This window comes from Osmerus mordax, chromosome 13 (assembly GCF_038355195.1).
Source record: "Osmerus mordax isolate fOsmMor3 chromosome 13, fOsmMor3.pri, whole genome shotgun sequence".
In the NCBI taxonomy this organism is placed as follows: domain Eukaryota; kingdom Metazoa; phylum Chordata; class Actinopteri; order Osmeriformes; family Osmeridae; genus Osmerus; species Osmerus mordax.
Window position 1 is genome coordinate 6,730,740 of NC_090062.1, and position 20,509 is coordinate 6,751,248.

The 20,509-nt window shown below is 42.7% G+C and overlaps 5 protein-coding genes across 9 annotated transcripts; 3 read left to right on the top strand and 2 right to left on the bottom strand.

The window, feature by feature from the left end:
* Positions 1-3,744: 3,744 nt before the first annotated feature.
* On the top strand, positions 3,745-4,890 carry hypk (huntingtin interacting protein K). The gene is made up of 4 exons (XM_067249286.1): positions 3,745-3,934; positions 4,195-4,250; positions 4,353-4,404; positions 4,573-4,890. Exons 1-4 carry the CDS (start codon positions 3,773-3,775, stop codon positions 4,666-4,668), a joined length of 366 nt encoding a protein of 121 aa, XP_067105387.1. The 5' UTR covers positions 3,745-3,772; the 3' UTR covers positions 4,669-4,890.
* Positions 4,891-4,924: 34 nt separating this feature from the next.
* mfap1 (microfibril associated protein 1) lies at positions 4,925-7,714 on the bottom strand. Its single transcript, XM_067249284.1, has 8 exons — positions 7,528-7,714; positions 7,014-7,230; positions 6,732-6,870; positions 6,421-6,608; positions 6,056-6,325; positions 5,772-5,931; positions 5,578-5,667; positions 4,925-5,461 (listed from the first exon to the last, which is right to left on the bottom strand). Exons 1-8 carry the CDS (start codon positions 7,607-7,609, stop codon positions 5,282-5,284), a joined length of 1,326 nt encoding a protein of 441 aa, XP_067105385.1. The 5' UTR covers positions 7,610-7,714; the 3' UTR covers positions 4,925-5,281.
* A 128-nt stretch (positions 7,715-7,842) lies between these two features.
* Positions 7,843-9,114, bottom strand: hddc3 (HD domain containing 3). Its single transcript, XM_067249285.1, has 4 exons — positions 8,932-9,114; positions 8,788-8,843; positions 8,398-8,638; positions 7,843-8,281 (listed from the first exon to the last, which is right to left on the bottom strand). Exons 1-4 carry the CDS (start codon positions 9,041-9,043, stop codon positions 8,151-8,153), a joined length of 540 nt encoding a protein of 179 aa, XP_067105386.1. The 5' UTR covers positions 9,044-9,114; the 3' UTR covers positions 7,843-8,150.
* Positions 9,115-9,153: 39 nt separating this feature from the next.
* Positions 9,154-14,874, top strand: vps33b (VPS33B late endosome and lysosome associated). Of its 3 annotated transcripts, none has more exons than XM_067248953.1 (24): positions 9,154-9,198; positions 9,541-9,688; positions 9,862-9,942; positions 10,048-10,109; positions 10,434-10,483; positions 10,587-10,654; positions 10,732-10,777; positions 10,861-10,955; positions 11,086-11,190; positions 11,290-11,380; positions 11,460-11,537; positions 11,621-11,694; positions 11,774-11,860; positions 12,428-12,518; positions 12,720-12,794; positions 12,913-12,977; positions 13,101-13,155; positions 13,259-13,305; positions 13,429-13,561; positions 13,748-13,821; positions 13,938-14,039; positions 14,150-14,225; positions 14,326-14,436; positions 14,531-14,874. In XM_067248953.1, the coding sequence occupies exons 2-24, from the start codon at positions 9,593-9,595 to the stop codon at positions 14,608-14,610; spliced, it is 1,842 nt and encodes a 613-aa protein (XP_067105054.1). In that variant the 5' UTR covers positions 9,154-9,198; positions 9,541-9,592; the 3' UTR covers positions 14,611-14,874. The 3 variants fall into 3 exon arrangements, with proteins under 3 accessions (XP_067105054.1, XP_067105056.1, XP_067105055.1); XM_067248955.1 differs by having other exon boundaries at positions 9,197-9,313; XM_067248954.1 differs by lacking the exon at positions 9,154-9,198 and having other exon boundaries at positions 9,253-9,688.
* A 488-nt stretch (positions 14,875-15,362) lies between these two features.
* On the top strand, positions 15,363-20,366 carry prc1b (protein regulator of cytokinesis 1b). 3 transcript variants are annotated; one of them, XM_067249128.1, is made up of 15 exons: positions 15,363-15,373; positions 15,731-15,863; positions 16,069-16,191; positions 16,311-16,544; positions 16,716-16,886; positions 17,004-17,153; positions 17,314-17,461; positions 17,550-17,686; positions 17,796-17,891; positions 18,008-18,154; positions 18,240-18,350; positions 18,565-18,678; positions 18,881-19,060; positions 19,191-19,225; positions 19,570-20,366. In XM_067249128.1, the coding sequence occupies exons 1-15, from the start codon at positions 15,363-15,365 to the stop codon at positions 19,616-19,618; spliced, it is 1,839 nt and encodes a 612-aa protein (XP_067105229.1). In that variant the 3' UTR covers positions 19,619-20,366. The 3 variants fall into 3 exon arrangements, with proteins under 3 accessions (XP_067105229.1, XP_067105231.1, XP_067105230.1); XM_067249130.1 differs by lacking the exon at positions 19,191-19,225 and having other exon boundaries at positions 18,565-18,682; positions 18,891-19,060; XM_067249129.1 differs by lacking the exon at positions 19,191-19,225.
* The last annotated feature ends 143 nt before the right edge of the window (positions 20,367-20,509 follow it).

The following is a 20,509-nucleotide window of genomic DNA, read 5'->3' on the forward strand; positions in this document are numbered from 1 at the left end:
GAGGGGGGACCATGTGTCCGTCCCATCTGTCCCTCCCTTCCCCCAGGGTCCTCACTCTACTGCACCAGTTAGAGCCCCTGGAATACACACACACACATACACACTCTCACCCCCCCCCCCCCCCCAACCCCCCTCCCCCCCACCCACCCACCCACACCCCCTGTGGCACGATGGGATTGGGCCACACTGCTAATCGTGTTAGTGAGAATAATAGAATTACCAGAAAATACTCAAAATACTTAAAATATTTGGGTTGAGGATGATGTTACCCTTCGCTGATCTACACAGAGCCACTTGACGCACCTAAAACAACGGTGACTGTCCTTTCTTGGAACACAGGCCACATCTATAATCCTATCATTACTCTCCGACCTAGAAACTTTCAAGTGGGTCGGACACACGGACGTCCTGTGACTCAGAAAATAAGGAAATACAAATACAAAATTACACGAGGACCTGGTCATATGATGGATAACAATTAGAAATTCATATTTCGTAAGCAGTTGATTATTCTATGGACTTCAGCGACGAGTATAGTCTTTGAAAAAATAAACAGATGCACATGATCAAATCGTCAACTGTTCTCCATAGGGCCAATGTGTTTGCTGCATACAGGTAAATACCAAATATGTCTGTTCAGTGTAGGGTTCATCTCCCCTGCATCAGGCTCTAGCAGGCAGCGCTGCACTGGGCAGGGAGTACACAACCATGGAGCCAGATTATATTTGGGTCAGTGTGGAGCGCGGTGCGTCAGGATAATCCCACAGTTGCTCCATCCTCATCTGAGTTGAGGTGACCTTCAGTCCCACTCCGCTGCAGTCTGCCTAACCCAGACTGGTCTGCACATGGGATCCCCGCATCACCGTTCACAGTCCCCCCCCCCCCCCCCCCCCCCCCCCCCCCCCGCACCAGGCTTCACACCCAAAAAAACAGTCCCTGTCTCATCTCGTATCTCCAACTTCCTCCGGTTCGATAGCATGAGCACAGCCTTCAGTAGTCCCAAAGGAATCCCATCACCACACAGTAAACAGTCTGACAGACAGAGAGCTTAGTACAGACTCAAGAGGAGAATACAGAGGAAAGGTATAAAGTATAAAACAATTACATTTAGAATACATCCCTGCGATCTACTAACACTTGTACTGTACTGTACTAGGAAAACCATTACATTTGTGCCGAAGTCTCATAATGGAATAATGATTACAGCACCCACTAGTGTTGTCCCAGCTTTAAACGAAGGTCTCGGGTAACACAGGAAAGTCACCTGTGAAGTCATGGATAAGAGGCTTGAGTAACACTAACTCAGAGGAGGAGCTTCTTGCCCAGACTGTGGGGCCACTGATACCCAACCAAGCCCTTAGTGTAGCAACAGTTGTAGGATCACTGCCAAAAATAGCTAGAATCACCCAGTGACGGTCACTCTCTACATACTTGCATCCGTACGAATCATAGATTGTCTCAGTCTCTTCATGAGTCAAACAGGTTCATGGGTTGGTGTCCAGTAACTGATTACAATCACGTGGGGTTGGACGTGGTTATTGTATATCGCTATATAAAACGTATGTCAGGTCACAGTGGGATATCAATAAGTGAGATCAGGCCTGGAATCATCAATGTGACACTCTCAAACTGATTTTCCATCCCAGTTAGTCGTCACGTAATCATAGTTGTATCCAACCCTGTCCTGCTACCGGAGGGCAATCAATCAATACTGTGTGTCCATTTCAGTACTAGTGCCATTAGAGTATGATATACTGCTAAAGAAGCTTGATTTAGATTGAGATATAACATATTTTATATATAATCTAAATTATAAAGGTTGTGTTAATATCTATTTTAGATCGAATGTGCATAAACTACCATAAGAAGCAGAAAATATGACATCATCAACCAGCTCCCTGCCTCATAATAGAGTATTAAAGTTTCACCCTGTATTTAAACTCCACCTTTAACTCCATGCCAAATTGAACTGCACAAGAGTCAGAATGACTGCTGTCATAACAGGAAGTGTTCCTTCCGTTTAAGACCTTTAATCTCCTGGTAGCATAATCACTTCACGGTGAACTTTTCTAAACCAATTAGTCTGTCTAATAAACAGATCTTACTTGCAGCGGTCCAGCCCACCACTCTCCCTCGCCCCGTGAGACTCTATCCAGCATTCCTGGGGGCCCTCTCACTCACAGATTATTGTTGTGGCCTTGTGGGAGAGGAACCATTGCCAAACCAGGCAGACAAAAGCAAATTAGAGAATGCAAATTGACGCTTGAGTGAAAGCATTCAATCTATGGTTTTCAATAGGCTTGTGTGTTAACGGTTTGGATCAAGTCCAAGCACATGTTTACCAAAAAGATAGAGAAATAAACTAATTCAGGTTAAATTCTAATATTTGTTGGTTTGATTTAATTGTTTGAACAATTCATTTTGCTGTCACAAACTGAAAGATGAGACTAAGAGTTATGACAATGATACAAAGATGCACCACACAGGGTAGGACATTCCCATGGCAACACAATTTATCTTTTCATCTACAGCGACATGACTCACTCTTTGAGAGCATGCAGGAGCACATTTTCTCTACTATTAAACTGAGACAATATTATGTCAAATATCCATACAGCTTATGTTTGGAATTTGTTCTATAACAATCCTAGACATATATCAAAAGATGAGAATATCATGATACCTTCATTTTAAAACCTAGAATACAATCTGAGGACAATGTTTCACAATTCAAATCCCCAGCGCTCTGACCATGCTCCGAATATGCCCCTGCTGTGTTTCGTTTATCCTCACCTGTGCCCGAAAACAGCGTCGCGACATCACTTCCTTCACAGGTGCAGGCACAGCTCCAGGTCCACAGTTTCTCAACGATCAGTCACTCATACAGCAGGATAAAGAGGTTTGTATCAGGGTGGCATTCTCTTACAGGCCCCATGAAACAGCATTCCTTCGGGCGCTAACAACAACATACATGTCCTCCAGCTTGCATTGGTGATCCCTGTAGCCTTTGGCCTGGTCCACACAGAGAGAGACAAGGAGAGGTGAGTTCAGATGTGATCAGTGAAAGAAAGATTTCACTCGTCTTAAGCTGATTATGGTCAGGGGGCATTGCGTACAGCACACAAGTGGTTTTTGAAGGGGCAGGTGGTGAAAGGGGGCGAGAGCTGTGTGTGTGAAGGGGGGAGGGGGGGGGGTACTGGATGGATGCTATAGATACTGGATGGTTGGAGTAATTAGTGACATTTAATATTTTATTTTAATAATGGTTTTAAATGGACACAGCTTTAAATGGATACAGTCTTGGGGTCCTTGATCTTTTTGATCTGGTCATAACTGACCTGGGGAACAATTCCTAAGTAAAGGGACATCTTATTCTTATTGTTGGTCCCGACAAAAAGAAACATTGGTTTAAAAATTGGTGACCTTGTTTCCTTCCCATGGCTTTTAACTGCTTCTAACTGCTTACAACTTTTAGTCTTCAACACCATTGTGTAAAGACAGCGTCTGGTCTATGAGGGAACAGGTTCTTGGAATGGAAGATTTCCAAGAAGCCAGAATCTGAGTAACAACACGCCGTTCTACAGCACACTGTCTACGTACAGTAGGCTTCGTAAGTGAAAAGGTTGCTCATTTAAATTAACCTGACAAGGACAGCAGAGGGAGCCATCAGGTCCGGAAGTCACTAGTGCTACCTAATCTTCTGTCCTCTGGTTGTGTTTCCGACTCTCAACTACTGTTCCGTTCTTTTCGTTCCGGCTATACAGACGCAAACATGGCAGCCGAGGGAGATGTGGATTTGGACCTGGAAGCCGAGGAAAATTGCACTGGAAAACCAGCAGAGAAGCCTAGAAAACATGATAGCGGGGCCGCTGATTTGGAGAGGGTCACCGACTATGCGGAAGAAAAGGAAATATCTAGCTCAGATTTAGAAACGGTGAGTCAGGCCAACCACGAGGGGCCACCGTCGCACCTCTTGTTACCAACAATGCTAGCTAGCTAGCCAACGGCTTTAGCTGGATGTTAAGTCATCTGGAAAGATAGTATACTTATCTAACTGCAGTAGCTACATGGAAAACTAACTACCAACAATCTTAAATCAAACGTGAAAGGATGAAACAACAGATAAGATATTGTAACTGATATGTAACTTGGTAGTATCATGGTGGCTAACCTAATGATGCGACTGTTTTCTAGGCAATGTCAGTAATTGGAGACAGGAGATCTCGAGAACAGAAAGCCAAACAAGAGAGGTTAGTTCCAATATGACATTACTCTGTTATACCATTCACAACACTACTGTCGCAGTAAAATGATCTAAAGCGTGTAATGTGTTTGTACTGTTTTGTTTTTAGAGAAAAGGAGCTGGCCAAAGTCACCATCAAGAGAGAAGACGTAGAACTCATTGTATGTATGGCATTCTGTGATGCTTTCCTGCTGTAACAGGACAGTTCATGATTTACATGTTTTAATTGGTACCTACTATTGAATGCTTTTGATTTGTGGGCTTGTGATTTAAGATTCCCCTATTTCTGTATTATTAAAAATCCTGGTCGTTTGCATGTCCATCCACAGATGGGAGAGATGGAGATTTCCAGGGGTGTGGCAGAACGCAGTCTGAGAGAACACATGGGCAACGTGGTGGAAGCCTTAATTGCGCTGACAAACTGAACTGTCTGCTTGACTCTGGATGTTTTCCTCAGAGAAGCAGCTGTTATACGCTGGACTGCTTCTTAAGAGTATCCTGACTGGCAGTTGCATTCCCTGGCCCTGGTCTTACCTTTGATCAATTGTCATTTTCAAGTTTTTTATATACTTAAAAGGATGCTTAAGTCAGTTCATTTCTTGCAAGTATTTCATTACAATTGTTGAATAAAATCAATTGCCACAGTTCTTCCTCATTGATAAATAAAACAACAGATAGAAGTTAAACAACAGATAGAAGTTAGTCTTTTATTCAGAAAGAATAACCAAGACACTGAATCACATACTGTACCAAGAGGCAAAGAAGACCAGTTAGTGCAGAAATAAAAACAAACAAATTATAAATTGGAAAGATGCTTGCCACAACTGAAATGTACAAAGTTACATACAAAAATCAACCCACCGCTTTTAAACAGCCAACTATGGGTGTGTGGGATCCCTTAATACCAGTGTTAAAGATCAGGGGGGGAAATGGTGAATGAGCTTCACTGGATTAAGCATCAAATGTGTATAGGCCAAAGCCCTGGTTTCAGATTTCAGTCCATAATTGAATCTGCAGGATGTGCTATCCTCCCAAGGCTTAGGTCTTCCTCTTGTTAACTGTGGGCCGGTCAAACACATCTCTGACTCCTGCTGCCTTCTGCTTGAAGAACTTGCTGTTCTGGGCACTCTCCTGAGCCCAGGCTGAGTCAAACGACGTGGTGTCTTGGTCCACCAGATGAGTGTACTTAGTGCGACCAGAGCGACCAAAGTTCTTGACCTTAGACATGAAACACGCACGTTAGCCCAAATACATTGCTGAGGATGCTGAGGAATAGACCCAAATGCCACTATCAGTGTTGAAAGAACGATATAGTTTGAATAAGTTGAACTAACCTGCATGACTTTTGGCAAAATTGTTTTGTTGAAATGGTCCTCCAGAGTAGGAGCACTGAAGTCTCTCTTAAACACCTCTTGCTCGCCATCCTGTGAAAAAAAGAACCTGATTTTACGCACAACAAGCTTGTAGGACACGAGTGTCCATGTTTGCTATCCAACCATCTACTAAAGTGAGTGTAGTTATTGCTCACCATGAAGAAGGCTCCTCTGTGGTAGTACTTCTGCAGGAACTTGTATTTGCCTTTAGAGGCTTTGTTGGTGATGACTTTACCGTTGTTGCGAAGCTCAGCCCTGCGTTCTTCCTCTGTGAGGCTGTGGAATCGCTCAATCTCTGACTTCTCTTTCTCCATCCTGGAAGAAGCACAGCAAATAGTTGTTGATTTGAACAGCAGAGCACTGCATTCGGCAAACTCACAAGCCTCCAGAGCTACAGTTATTCAAATGCAACACAGGACGCAAATATGCCACTACTTACGCTTCGCGGGCTTCTCTGTCTCTCTTGATGCGTTTCAGCTCTCTGACCTTCCACGCCTCATACTCCTCCTCCTCGTTCTCTCCGTCAGTGTCCAGCGCATCGAGGGCGGCCAGAGTTCGCCGGTTCTCCTCAAACTCCTTCTTGGCCTCCTCCTCCACAATCTTCAGGGTGTAGCGACGCCGCTCCTCCACCTGCTTCTTGGCCTCCGCCTCCAGCTCCTTCTGTTTCAGTTCCTCCGCCTCACGCTCGGCCACAGTCACTCTGTCCTTCCTGAATCACACACACACACACAGGTTGATATGAACCTAGTCCAATAGTGCAGCATAACAAACACTGTTGTGTGGGTGTGAACCAAAGTTCCTTACTTGCGAATGAAGACAGGTTTTAGCCGTGGCTCTGCCTCATCCTCGCTGTCCGTGTACTCTTCATACTCGGACTCAGACTCAGGTTCATCCCCTGACTTTCCTTCCTCCTCCACCTCCATTATCTCCATATCTTCTATCTTTCGTTCCTGAGCTCTCTGGCGCATCATCGCTCGCCGTCTCTCTATTTCCTACGCAGAAGAAACAAGTCCATTAACTATGAAGAATACACTTTCATCCAAGATGACCAAGGGGTAAGTATTAGTAACAGGATTAGTAAAAGTTATAAAATATAACCCTTATTTATTACTAACCTCATCATCCACTTCTTCCTCTTCCTCCTCTTCTTCCTCACTGCTCTCCTCACGCTCTGGGTGCCAGGTTCCTTCATCTGAGTCCTCACTGCTTTCTGCTATGAGCTCGGGCTCAGCAATCTGTCTGTGTCTGGCCAGCCTGAGAGAGAGATGAGAAAATTGTCATAATGGTTTTAATTGCTTTTGAGTGCTAGACCTGAAGTCAGCAACCTAGCTGAGGTGCTTTGACAAAACCAACACAGGGAGTCATAGATCTAGAAGCAGTATAGATTTGTATAATACCTCTCCTCCACATCTTCAGAGACGCGATTGAGTAGACGTTTGAGACGAGGGTCCGAGACTTCCTCTTCCTCCATCTCCATCTCTGGCTCCGCATCTTTACCCTTCTTTACAAACTGGAAATCTTCTTCTTCCTCATCAGATGACTCCATTGGAGCATAGTCTGGACGCTTACCGGACACATACCTCTTCACCTTAACCTTTTCCATAGAAATCTCACCTATGTCAGATATAAAAATTGTCACATGGTTAGTTGCTACACGTAACTAACTTTGCCAAGAGACTGGCTGTCACGGGAAATCGCTGGTCCCAGTACCACGAAATAAATGGTCCTAAAACTGACATGGTCCTAAGTAGGCCTAATCGTCAGTATGCTTGCAGAGTAATTTAGCTGCCCAGCTAGCTGTCTACACGGTAACATTTCTAGCTATGTGTTGGCGCTAACGTTGTCACAGGCAGTGAGCTAACAATTTGGCTAGCAAGCTAGCTAATGTAACTAAGCACATAGTAATCTTACCCTTCTCATTTCGAATCGGCACAGCTCCAGCGGTGGACTGGATTGGCGGTAGCTTCATGTTGAGCGCGTCCCGTCCAGCCATGATTGCCCGTTTACAAAATCAACCAAAGATGATAATCAACTTTGTTACTACTGGCTAGATTGATAACAAAATAAATCCGTCCCCCAGCAAGACAGGAAATACACACCAGGATTTGGAGGAAACAGGATGTAGGTTTATTCCCACCAGAAAAGATGTTCTGTTTTATTGGTTCCTTCTAAACTGCAACATAACCCGATGATGACTGAACACAAATAAATGCAGACACACTACCTGTAGAAAATAACAATTAACCTTTATTTGTTACTGTGTCTAAATAGCAGCACTGTGAACATCATTCCGTTATTTTCGTTATTTCTCTGAAACATTGCATCATTGAGCTAATTGTGCATCACAAACCCTTACTTTTCAGATACATTCCTATGAAGTATTGTAATAATACAACCTTAAACATGCTCAAGATAGAAATTGATGTCCTGCGGAGAGTTAATCCTTTAAATTGAAAACAACACAAAAAAATTAAGCTATACCACAAAACTGATTGCATTTGTGTTTCTCCACACCCCCCTTTCCTAAGAGCATTTCAGAGCCCAACACCCCTCTTCTTGAAGAGCTCCTCCAGCTTCCCTTCCAGAGTTGGGTTGGTGCCCTTCAGTCCTCTCACCACCTCGGCTGCCCACACAAAGTACTCCTGAATCCGCTCTGCTGTCCAGCCTATCAACAACAAAGGAGACAGCATGCTCAATACAGTATGACTGTACAGAGAGAGAGAGAGAGAGAGAGAGAGAGAGAGAGAGAGAGAGAGAGAGAGAGAGAGAGAGAGAGACTACCTGTGGGAGTACAGCGGTTTAGGTCTCTCAGGTTGTATAGTTTGTCAGCCAGTTTGACCAGTTTGGCCTGTTGGCTAGAGTGGGGCGCATGCTCCACCTGCTGACGCTTTCTCTCCTGCTTCGACAAGGTCTTGTTATCGGTCACTTCCTGGACAATCCTTGCCACAGTCTGCCCAAACACTGCCTCAAGCTCTGCTATGCTGGTCTCTGTGTCCTCTACAGTGTCATGTAGCAACGCTGCCTGAAAAGATAATTTACAGCTGATAATTTATAAATGAAATACTACCTCCTGACCTTGTAATGTAATTATTGTAGTCTGTCTTTAGACATTGACTTAATCCATACACCTATTTGATAAGTCAAATAGGTTTGCTATAATAAAAAACTCACTTGAAGAACTTCAATATCTGTGATTCCACCTTCATGACTTAGAATTCTTGCCACTCCTGTAAAAATAAATAATGTTATCACGATCTAGCTAGATCATATGGGATGCAGGCATTATAATAAATCTCAAACCCACTCATACCGCACCTATTGGGTGATTTATATAAGGTGTTGCCTCTGGATCTTTTCGGCGTTGATTACGATGTTTATCTGCCGCAAAGTTAACAGTCTCCAACAAAAGAATCGAATCTGAACTCATTTTCACCTGATTGTAACAAATGAAGAGGTAAACTTTTATGTTGTGTGACTCTGAATCCTCAACTGTGCACCTTTAATGTTGTCCGAAGTGAAACAAACAGCTTTGAAACATTCCATACGGAAGCAAGATAGAAAACCTTAGGAGCATTGGTCATAGTACTGTAATTTCCTACGTTGTTTTTTCAATATAAGTTGCTTTATGATGTTAATTATTATTGTTTTGAGTTGTTTTCATATTAGTGTCAAGGTGTGTCGCAACAGTTTCAATATGGTGATCAGCTGAGCTATCAGTGTTGTTATCTGTACTGTAGCTAACTGGCTAACACGGGTGTCTTGTTTGATCATGTTAGCAAGTCTTTAATCCTAGTCACGCTCTTCATTCAAATATATTGTGTTCATTTTGCTTGTGTAATTAACGCTTCGTTTCAGCAATTTCCCTATAATATTTGCAGCTCTCAGAGCCAACGTTTTCTAACGTGTAGTACCTTTTAATTCCAGGGAGGGTGTTGGCTTTTTGATAAGGTGCACCACTCCGTCCCCCATCTATGCCATGGCTCACAGCGCCAGGAGAGATGCCCCTGAACTCCCAGACTTTTCTATGCTCAAGATACTGGCTAGGGACCAACTGATCTACCTACTAGAACAGGTTGGCCCTGTCACATTTCATCCTGTTGACCACATCTAAGCTAGTAGTCTCCACACTCCAGTCATGCACTCACTGCCTGTTAAGGATGTCTCAAGCTGGTTACCATTTTCTTCACCATGATAATATCATTATCAGCACTGATGTCATAGTTTCCAATTTGGGTTTTCTCACAGCTTCCAGGGAAGAAGGACTTGTTTATTGAGGCAGATCTTATGAGTCCCCTTGATCGCATTGCTAATGTAACAACACTAAAGGTAAACCTGTTTACTGTAACCATGGGCCTATGAATTGCAATTCTAAATACGTTTATTACACAGTTATGTAATGAAGTCATATTGGTGTAATCTTTCTGCTTATAGCAACATGAAGTAGACAAGCTTTACAAAGTGGAATACAAACAGATTGTCAGCACCTCAGATCAGTACGTATCACATTGTAATGTCAAGCAATGGTCTGCTCCCTAATGTTATTGTAACACAATGGTCTGCTGCCTAATGTTATTGTAACACAATGGTCTGCCGCCTAATGTTATTGTAACACAATGGTCTGCTGCCTAATGTTATTGTAACACAATGGTCTGCTCCCTAATGTTATTGTAACACAATGGTCTGCTGCCTAATGTTATTGTAACACAATGGTCTGCTGCCTAATGTTATTGTAACACAATGGTCTGCTCCCTAATGTTATTGTAATAAAATGGTCTTCTGCCTAATGTTATTGTAATACAATGGTCTGATCTTCGCAGGATATGCTTCCTCATACGTCCAAGGATACAAACTTTGAAATGGATATGTGGTAAGGACACCTGTAACACAAACTACACACTTTCACTGTCAGCTCCTTGTCATCAAGTAGTGGATTCATTCATCTTATTTAATGAATGTACACATTTTCTCAGACGTGGTCAATGCAGACAAGGCAGTTGGAAAATTCAGAAGATACAAGATCATATTTTGCCCACAGAAGGTAAAGCTTATACCTTATTGTGAGTCAGTAATATGTAATTTGTAAAATAATTTTGACCCAAGTCTCTGTGTGTTTAGTTCTACTCATGTGAGGCACTGTTGGAGGAGCAGGGAATCTATGGTGGTGAGTATTTAGTGAATTCTGTTTATTTGTCCTAAGTGTGCATATTCTGACAGTAATAATTTGTTAAATCCCTACCTTTTCAGATGTGACCATAGATGAATGGGCTTTCTACCTCTTACCACTAGACGATGACATCATCAGTCTGGAGCTTCCAGAATTCTTCAGAGACAACTTCCTAGTGAGGACTTTGTAGATGGCTGTTGTAATTGAATTTGAAACATTCTAGGCTTTGTTGACCACAAATAGAATGTTTTAAATACAATATATTTGACTTAAGATATAAACTCACCCAAACTGTTCACTCATAGGATGGGGACCAGCGCTGGGTGAGGACAGCAGGCAGTGCTCTGAACCTTCTCCACTCTCTCTATGGCCCCTTCTCCAAAGTCTATGGAATTGGGCGATGCTCCAAGGTAAAATTTAGCTCACAGTTGTAGGTGCCAGTCTTTGGTTCAACCAACTTGTTTACGAATGGAACATCCCTGTATTCTTCTGTCTTTCTCCTGATTCAGATGACGTATGAATCATGGAGGGAGCAGGTGAAAGAAGGCGAACAGAAAACTCACCAAGCAGAAATCGGAAATGTTTTTCTCATTGACAGAGGTAGGTGTAGTAGCTGCTTAGCAGTAGTAGATCTTGTTCTACTAATTTCCCCTCGTGATTTCTGCCATTCTCTTTGCAGATGTGGACTTTGTCACTCCTCTGTGCTCCCAAGTTGTATATGAAGGACTGGTGGATGACACATTCAGGATCAAATGTGGTAGGCAGTATGACTATTCTTTAATCACTAAGCTTTTTCTATTTTATAGTTTGGTATGTTAGTATATTCTCTTTGTTTTGTAGGATGTGTTGAGTTTAGTCCTGAGGTTACGTCATCTGACAAGAGTATAAAAGTGATGCTGAACTCTCAAGACAAGGTTTGCTTTTTAGAGAATACTATTATTTGGTTGTTTTTTTAAGTCAACATCTCACTCAACACTGTCTTGTGTGTCTCAGGTGTTCAGTGAAATCAGAAATGAGCATTTCTCCAACGTGTTCAGCTTTCTAAGTCAGAAGGCCAGAAACCTCCAGACGGCCTACGATGTAAGTGTGTTTTAACCCTTGTGTTATCTTCGGGTCATTCTGACCCATCAGTCATTGTGACCCACCGTCGTATTGCGACAACTTTACCGCATACAAGTCAGATGGCTGAGCGGTTAGGGAATCGGGCTTGGAATCAGAAGGTTGCTGGTTCGATTCCTGGCTGTGCAAACCAAATGACGTTGTGTCCTTGGGCAAGGCACTTCACCCTACTTGCTTCGGGGGAATGTCCCTGTACTTACTGTACTGTAAGTCGCTCTGGATAAGAGCGTCTGCTAAATGACTAAATGTAAATGTAAATACAAAAACAAAGTGAAACATTTTCTTTTAACCGTCAGGCTGTCTCAGACCCCCCACATTGTGAAGGTTAAAAGAAAATGCTTCACTTTGTTTTTGTATTGGGTAAAATTGGGTAAACACAGCGATGGTTCGTTGTGAACCTTTGGGTCATGTGACCCGAAGGCAGCACAAGGGTTAAGTGTTTTTAAGTGTAATTGTACATCCAAATGGTATCCTTCTGTAGACTGATAGATCATTTAGATGCCGTGCCTCTTCTGTTCTGTCTAACAGAAGCGCCAAGGCATGGACATAAAGCAGATGAAGACGTTTGTGTCCGAGGAGTTAAAAGGTTTAAAACAGGAACATCGACTCCTCAGCATGCGTGAGTTTGAGCCTTAGACTTCACAGTTGATCAATAGAACCTACATTACCTGATAGCTTTACCTGAGATGACCTATATTACCTTTTTACGTTACCTAAGATGTGGCTTATGTAGGTCGAGGGTTTTTTAGGGTCACTGGAAGGTGATGGATATCATAAGAATATAAGAATATATCTGAGAAATATGTGATGTCTCCTTCAGATATTGGTGCCAGTGAATCAATGATGAAGAGGAAAACCAAGCAGGACTTTCAGGAGCTGCTAAAGACAGAGCACTGTAAGATGGCAAGAAAATACCTGACATGTCTGACATGTCACATATACACAGGCCATACAATTGCATTAGGGGCGCGGTTTCAGATTAATTACATAACATGACTGTTTGTCCATTGCAGCCTTACTGGAAGGCTTTGAAATCCGTGAATGTATATCCTTCATAGAGGAGCACATCAATAGACAAGTGAGTATGTCAGTAATAAGACATATTTGAACGACAATTTCCGAACAGATATATTTTGATTAGTCAAGCACTGAGTTTTGTGAGCTATTTTCTCAATCACTGTTTTGGTGTCTATTCTTGGAGGTCTCCATGTTGGAAAGTCTGAGACTACTCTGCTTGCTGTCTCTCACAGAAAATGGTGAGTCCATATATGCTGTACTATACTATACAAACTAATTAAGAATAAAACTGGTCTTTGGAAAATACATTATTCTAAACCAACTGCTTGTGTGATCCTACAGGGCTCCTTCCCAAAGATTACAGATCATTAAAAGCACAGTATTTACAGGTGGGTAGGTAGTGGGTAGGTAGCTCCTAGTAGGTAGCTATAATCTGAGGGTTTGACTGAATGTTTATTTTCATATTTTACTGCTGTCACATCTCATGTTTTATGTCCATCTATCCGTTTCAGAGTTATGGTGTGGACCACCTTCTCACGTTTTCCAACCTGAGACAGATAGGATTACTGGTGGAGCAGCAGCCAGGAGAGACCCTCACCGTCATGGAGAGCCGAGTAGGAAAACTGGTCAACGACAGAGCGGCCGGTGAGACAGGAAGTGTCCGTTGCCCTGGAAACAGTCACTCAGATTCTTTGATGGTCACCAGCAGATTTTGGATCTTTTGTGTTTCCCAATCAAATTTGGACACCAACAGCACAGTATTGTTACCTACAGTGCAGTACAGTCACCTACAGTACAGTATAGTTATCTTACTCACTGACTGTTTTCCAGGAAAACTTACCGATGCCTTCTCATCCTTGGCAAGAAAGAGTCATTTCCGAGCCTTGAGCCGGAGGCTTAACCTGGTTAGTTGCCCAATTTATAATGTTTTTATTTCTTCAACTTTCAAAACATGAATGGCCAAAAAGTAGGTTGACTGCATAGTTATATTAACTGTGTTTACTCTCCCATTGCATCTAAGGTGCCCAAATCAGATGAGGAGTATAATCTGAGCGTTCCTCGTGACATGGCCTACATCTTCAGTGGGGCTTATGTCCCGCTGAGCTGCAAACTCATTGAACAGGTAGGTTATTCCAGTATCAAATCATGCATGGCCTGTTATCCACCTGTGTCTGCCTAATGTGATGATCAGACCCAGGAGCACATCTTCTTCATGCTGTTCCTCATGAACAGGTATTAGAGCGTGATGGCTGGACAGGGCTAGAAGAAGTCACCAGGATGCTGAATAGCCAGGAGTTTGCTGTCACAGGTGAGACATTTGGGCTTGAAATATAGATATATTATGCATTAAGTTCACATCATAGCAGTTAGTAAACTGTATTGAGTATGCAGGTACTTTTCTTTCCAAGCTGGCAGCAATGGAGCAAAGACCGATGCCCAGCGTATCATCCTGGTCATGTTCCTGGGAGGCTGCACATTCTCTGAGATCTCAGCTCTGCGCTTCTTAGGCAAAGAGAAAGGTAAGCAATAACTTTAATAATAACAAACACAAATTCTGATGTTCGACACTATCTGTTTAATATATGCACTAATAAACCTTCTATTACCTTTTAGGTTTAAAATTCATTGTAGTTACAACCGCCATAACAAATAGTGCCAGATTGCTGGAGGCTTTGTTGGACAACCATTTATGAGTGGTCATTCCAAAGTGAACACGAAGCCGTTTGCCCTGGCAGCCAGCTGAAAAGGACACCACCCAGATAACGACAAGGAGTCGACAGTTTTTGTTATCAAATGCTGACATTCCAGTGCATTCCCGCAAGAAATTGTAAATACTGCAATGCTGAACGATATTCTGGAGAAATGTAAAATAAACATATAATGTCATTTTTAAATGTTGTGTTTGGTGCATTGTGCTTGTTTGATCGTTTGAATGAATAAAGGAGGGTTTTGAACACGCTGTTTATTTCACGCCCGTTTCAATAAATGTGTTGCTCATCCGCACCGGTCCACCCCCCGGCGCACCTTGTTGGATCAATTTAATCATTTTCTATACATTCAAAATCGAATGAAACATTTTCGGTTGAAATTAACCAACATATCTGGATCATGACAGATTAAAAAACAAGTATTATATTTAAAACAAATTCAAACATAGCTGTACTCACTTCCCACCCCGCACAATGGTCTGACCACTTATTCGGTCTAAACCAAAACAGGCATACCCAATGACACAGTCGCTGCCCATAGCCAATGAGAGTCAAGACTGCATTTTGATGCGTATTTTGAATGAGACAGAAACGGCTTCGAAGATCTTGTGCACTGAAGTTACTGTACAACAAGGGTTTTGAAAGTTGTTAAACTAACTAGACAAATATCCCATTTTGGATGTATAAAGTGTTACAGCTCTTCACAAGAACGATTCTAATAATACTGGAACGTCACGATGAGAAAGAGGTATTTTGAAATATCTCACTTGATGCAATCCACGGAATGTCAAATGCTAAGCAACACAACAAATTTTAGCAGCAATAGCTAGCATTCATGGTTGCCTGCCACTTGCTCTATGTCTTGCTATCTAAATGTTAGTTTGTTGCCTTACTGGATCAAACAAATGTCTTATTTACCATTAGCGGAAATCTATCATTACAAGATATTTTGTGTTATTCGTTAGCTCCTACTACTAGTAGTACAGTAGTTTGTTTGACAGATAGTTTGACAGAGCTAGGCTACAGTAGCTACAGTAGTTTCCTACACCCAAACAGTCATCCAGTAGCAGGGTGATGAGACCAACCCCCTCTTCTCTTGTCCCAGTGAGGTGCTCGCAGCTGAGTCTGTGGCATGCCTGAATAAAGCTCTGTGCCACCTGAAGGACATCTGGGAGGAGATTGGTATTCCGGAGGACCAAAGACTGCAGAGAACCAATGTTGTCAAAAACCACATTCAAGTGAGTCATAAAAATTCTACCTAGTTAGGCATTGAAAATGTCCTTCTGAATGACCCAGACTGTACCTTCATGCTGAAAGTGGTGCATCTGTTCACCCCATGGCGATAATACTAATCTGCATGCATATGCAGAGATTATCAGAATATCTGGCATTATATTATCAATCGAATTGTTCAGATGCTGATTCAATATACTGATGTCATAGGGGATGTTGGACATGATGATTGCTGAGGAGGAATCTCTGAAAAAAAGACTGATCTGCAGCCTTGAAAGATGCCGGAAAGAGCTGGAGACACTCACCCTGGAACTGCAGTTGCCTCCATTTGAGGTAGGCATTAGTCAGTGAGACATATTGTGATAACTGTCTTGTGGAATACCATCCAATCCGTTTGAAATGTGATGCCCATTTATTTGACCTCTACGGCCCTGTGTTGCACACCTGCCCAGGAGGAGAAGGGTAACAGCATGCTCCAGCAGGAGAAAGACATCCGCACGCGAGTGGAGATCCTGGTGAAGGAGAGGAGCCAGAGGGTGCAGCAGCTGAAAGCCCTGGTTGAGCAGGATCAGGACCTGTGTGATATCCTGTGCTCCCAGGCCCACGCCATCACCCCCAACTGCGTCCCCTCTATGGAGCAGCTGGACAGCTTCCGCCGGCACATCTCCAACCAGATGGCAGAGAAGGTGACTGTCAATTCTTATGATCAACACAGACGGTATGAATACTCTGTTTCCGAGTTCCGACTTGAGAGGACATGTTTATTGTGTCTGTTGTCCTTTTTTTTATTGATATAGTTTATGCTGGCTGATGTCTATTCATCTGGAAGGGAAGATCATGATTGTGTCTGTATTCAGGGGAGGAGGCGGGCAGAGTTTGTGGACGTCAAGAAGCAGATCATCCTGTGTATGGAGGACCTGGACCAGCTTCCTGAGACGAGCTTCGAGAAGGACATTGTTTGTGAAGATGAGGATGCGTTCTGCCTGTCCAGAGAAAACATTACCTCACTCAAACTCCTCCTTTGCCAGGTCAGTCAGCTAATATAGTCATGGACTTATTATATTTGCTTATCACTCATTTTATGCTGTTGAGATAACTGCTCTGCCATTGAGCTAACTGTAATTTGTGCTGTGTTGTGTGTTTAGCTGGAGGAGAGGAAGGCAGACAACGAAGTTGTGTGTGAGAGTCATAGAGAGAAGATCCAGGAGCTTTGGTCCAGGCTGCAGGTCCCGCAGGAGGAAAGAGAGGCCTTCTCTGAACACATGGTTACCTCCAAGAAGAGGAACCTGGAAGCAGTCAGTAAAAACTCAAACTTGTGGTGTAGTTCATATTACTGACAGATGATTCTTCCGAGGTCTGCGTCAAGCATTCCAAACCCCACACGTGATGTGTTTGGGGTACGGGCACCCAAAAGTGTATTCTATAACCAGGAGAGATGTTTTCTTCTCTTGTCAGTTGCAAGCGGAGGTCCAGCGCCTGGAGGAGATAAAGCTACGAAACATTGTTAATGTCATTGAAGCCATGCGCTCAGAGATAGCTGTGCTCTGGGAGAAGTGCTTCTTCAGCACCGACCAGCGGCAGGCCTTTCTGGCATACTTCAGTGGTGAGTGGTACCTAAGAACTGTATTTTTAAGGGGTTCATTTTCAATGGTTTACAGTTTTTCAAATGAGCTCTCTTTTCATCCCCCTAGAGGAGTTCACTGAGGAGCTGCTGAGCCTGCATGAGGCTGAAATCTTGCTTCTGAAACGGCACTATGAGGAGCACCAAGAGTTGTTTGAAGGAGTCCACCGCTGGGAGAACAGCTGGAGACTCTTCCTGGAGCTGGAGGTGAGCAGCACCATGACCACACTGGGGCTTGCTTTAGAACGGCACAGACCAGGCCGTGTCAGCCCTGTTTAAGTTAACGTCAAGTCCCTTGCTCTTTCAATCCCGAAAGAAAAAAGCCACAGATCCCAGCAGATTCACCAACCGAGGAGGAAACCTCCTCAAGGAAGAGAAGCAGAGGTCAGAGTTGCACAAAAGCCTTCCGAAGGTAAGATGATACAAAACATATTTATACCATCTGCAACAACCAAGTGCGTTTCTGTAATGAAAGGCATACTTGTTCAATGTTAAAGAGTCTCGTCTGTCTATGTTTTGGTTTTTCAGCTTGAGAAAAAGCTGAAAGCCCAGATCGATGTTTGGGAGCTGGAGCAGGGCAGGGAGTTCCTGGTCAACGAACAGAAGTTCCTGCAGTTTGTGGAGGAGCAGTGGGAGCTGCACCGCATTGAGAAAGAAAGAGAGAAACTGGAGAGGGTGAGGAAGTAGCTCTGTGTGTGGTCACAAGCTCTCTGGATTACACTTCACATATGATTCATCACTGTACCCACTTTTTCTACAGCATCTGAAGAAAAACAAACAGACAGAGGAGGATATGCTCTATGGGACATCTGTCCGAACTCCAACCAAACGTAGATTCCTTGGCACTGCAACCCCCAGTAAAACACGAAAGGTATCATAACCACTAATGTGTACTTTAAGCCTTTTTATCAATTGCATGACTTATTGCATATTATGTGAATGACAGGTGGACTAATAGTTAACCTGGATGTTTCTTTGTCTCCTTAACTAACAGTGCCAACAAATCAGATCAAGTTACTTTAGTTTCACTATTCTAATATGTTGGCTTGGCGATGGCCTCACTAACTGCTATGTTTCTTTCTCAGCTTAACGCTACCTCCAGCACCTCTAGTGCCAACTCTAACAGCACTATGCGCTCCGTCTATGGCGGGACTGTCTGCCACTCACCTATGTCCCGCCCCCCACTGTCAGCAAACAAGGTCTGTGCAGTTCAGGCCTGATCTTATAATCATATAGACAAATTAATGTGTAAAAATAGTGCAGAATAGTGACTTATGATTGGAAATATTTTGAAAAGATTCGTACTAACCTCACCATCCACATGAATGCAATAAAATGTCCTTAGTTGGTCTTGGTTGGTAAGTGATTCTTGTGGCTCATACTTCTGTGTGTTTTCCCCAGGGCCCTGGAGCACGGACCCCAGGACGTAGCAAACCCCCTCACGGAGGCCTGCAGGAGCGTCACAAGGAGAACATAGCCCAGGTGAATGTGTCTCCTTTGTGCGGAGTGCTGCGGACCCCTGCTAGTCCACAGCGTACCATCAGTATTCACTCTGTTGCCAGCACCTACTCAGAGTTTGCGGTAATTTGGATGTTTAATTTCTCCCCCCTAATCCTTCACGTTTTCCTTTGAATTTTCAGCAGCAACACACAGTCTAGTTAGAATGGGTAATAATAGTTTGAAAATAACAGTAATTTTGGTTTTGTTTTAGAAAGACTTAAGCAATCCTGAATCTATTCAATCAAGGTTTGTTTGAACATACATTTCTCAAAAAGTTGTTCTCATCAGCAGTGTCTTAAACTAAACTAACTGTTGTGATTAACCACCTGCATTCATATTCTGTAAGTGCATTCTTGTTAGTCAAAATGCATGCCATTAGGCAAGGCTGTGTGATGCTGTGGTATTGTTTTCCCCACCTTCAACCATTAATAACTCTTCCCTATCTAACAACTTTTCCTGTTTTTCCCTGATCCATTTTTATTTTCCTTGATGTCACATTGTCACTCTTTGTATCGACATGGAAGTATTTATTCCAGTTTTGGACCGTTTGTGATCTGCCATTGCTAATGTCAGTCTTCCTCCTACCACAGCGAGATCTCTCCAAGGCCTCCAACACCAAGTGCAAGCCAGATATCCTGAACTCCACCATTACTCACCTTTGATCCCAGTACTTGGACAATGACAGAATAACTAGAATGACATCACACTCCATTCTAGTCATTAACAACTGTTTCTGATGGGAATCACTACATTTTTATTGGCGTTTGTCTGTTCTGATTTGTAAATGATAGTAGTAATATACAAAGTGTTATGGGCAAATATTGTAAGTAGGTCTATGTGTTCTGAATTGTATCATATTGCAACTAACACTGTTTTAGCTTTTCAAGAATGTACTGAAATGTTTATTGTATTCAGGTAAGATGTAGTATAAAACGTTTTATCCTATATCTGGTCCTGCACTTAGTATTAGTAAAAGAAGAAGATCTAGGGGTAGCCAGTGTTCTTTACTATATGCAAAATGGGCTTTCAATCCATGTGGGTATACTAAAACATGAGACACTGATCATGAATACTTTGCACAATCTATTTACTAATGTATATTATAGTTTTTCACTCATGCTATATTCTATCACCCTTTCATTAAGTGGCATATGTTTAACCGGTATCTAGGCTATATTCATTTTTGAGTAGATGCTGTTACAAAATGATTCGTTTAAATGCTGACATAGGTTCATACCTACTGTTACAGTATGCTCTGGGAAATTGGGGGAAATTATTTTTATTATATGGTTATGTAATGGGTTAAATTAATCAAATGACGTTCGTTTCACAGACCCGGTGGTATTCAAATAAACATTTTGGTTTAATTTGGTATACCAAAGCTTGTTACCGGTATTCAAATATAATCTGTATAATAAAAAAAAAGCTGTTGTGCGTCGTCTTTTTCCACCCCGGATATGTGTAGATGGGAAGCAATTAGGGGGCGGACAGTTATCAGGAAGTGAGTTTTGTAGTCCCCAGGTTGCAACA

What these genes read in the sequence shown, in the direction of transcription:
- hddc3 (XM_067249285.1), bottom strand. Translation starts at nt 9,043, where the DNA reads ATGAGTTCAGATTCGATTCTTTTGTTGGAGACTGTTAACTTTGCGGCA. An exon ending in CAGATATTGAAGTTCTTCAA is followed by an intron (nt 8,639 to 8,787) that starts GTGAGTTTTTTA and finishes TTATCTTTTCAG; the next exon opens with GCAGCGTTGCTACATGACAC. An exon ending in AAACCGCTGTACTCCCACAG is followed by an intron (nt 8,282 to 8,397) that starts GTAGTCTCTCTC and finishes TGTTGTTGATAG; the next exon opens with GCTGGACAGCAGAGCGGATT.
- vps33b (XM_067248953.1), top strand. Translation starts at nt 9,593, where the DNA reads ATGGCTCACAGCGCCAGGAGAGATGCCCCTGAACTCCCAGACTTTTCT. An exon ending in AACTTTGAAATGGATATGTG is followed by an intron (nt 10,484 to 10,586) that starts GTAAGGACACCT and finishes ACATTTTCTCAG; the next exon opens with ACGTGGTCAATGCAGACAAG. An exon ending in GGTCAACGACAGAGCGGCCG is followed by an intron (nt 13,562 to 13,747) that starts GTGAGACAGGAA and finishes ACTGTTTTCCAG; the next exon opens with GAAAACTTACCGATGCCTTC.
- hypk (XM_067249286.1), top strand. Translation starts at nt 3,773, where the DNA reads ATGGCAGCCGAGGGAGATGTGGATTTGGACCTGGAAGCCGAGGAAAAT. An exon ending in CTAGCTCAGATTTAGAAACG is followed by an intron (nt 3,935 to 4,194) that starts GTGAGTCAGGCC and finishes ACTGTTTTCTAG; the next exon opens with GCAATGTCAGTAATTGGAGA. An exon ending in GAGAAGACGTAGAACTCATT is followed by an intron (nt 4,405 to 4,572) that starts GTATGTATGGCA and finishes GTCCATCCACAG; the next exon opens with ATGGGAGAGATGGAGATTTC.
- prc1b (XM_067249128.1), top strand. An exon ending in CCAACCAGATGGCAGAGAAG is followed by an intron (nt 16,545 to 16,715) that starts GTGACTGTCAAT and finishes GTCTGTATTCAG; the next exon opens with GGGAGGAGGCGGGCAGAGTT. An exon ending in AGAAGAGGAACCTGGAAGCA is followed by an intron (nt 17,154 to 17,313) that starts GTCAGTAAAAAC and finishes TTCTCTTGTCAG; the next exon opens with TTGCAAGCGGAGGTCCAGCG.
- mfap1 (XM_067249284.1), bottom strand. Translation starts at nt 7,609, where the DNA reads ATGGCTGGACGGGACGCGCTCAACATGAAGCTACCGCCAATCCAGTCC. An exon ending in TCTGAAGATGTGGAGGAGAG is followed by an intron (nt 6,871 to 7,013) that starts GTATTATACAAA and finishes TCTCTCTCTCAG; the next exon opens with GCTGGCCAGACACAGACAGA. An exon ending in ACAGAGGAGCCTTCTTCATG is followed by an intron (nt 5,668 to 5,771) that starts GTGAGCAATAAC and finishes TTTTTTTCACAG; the next exon opens with GATGGCGAGCAAGAGGTGTT.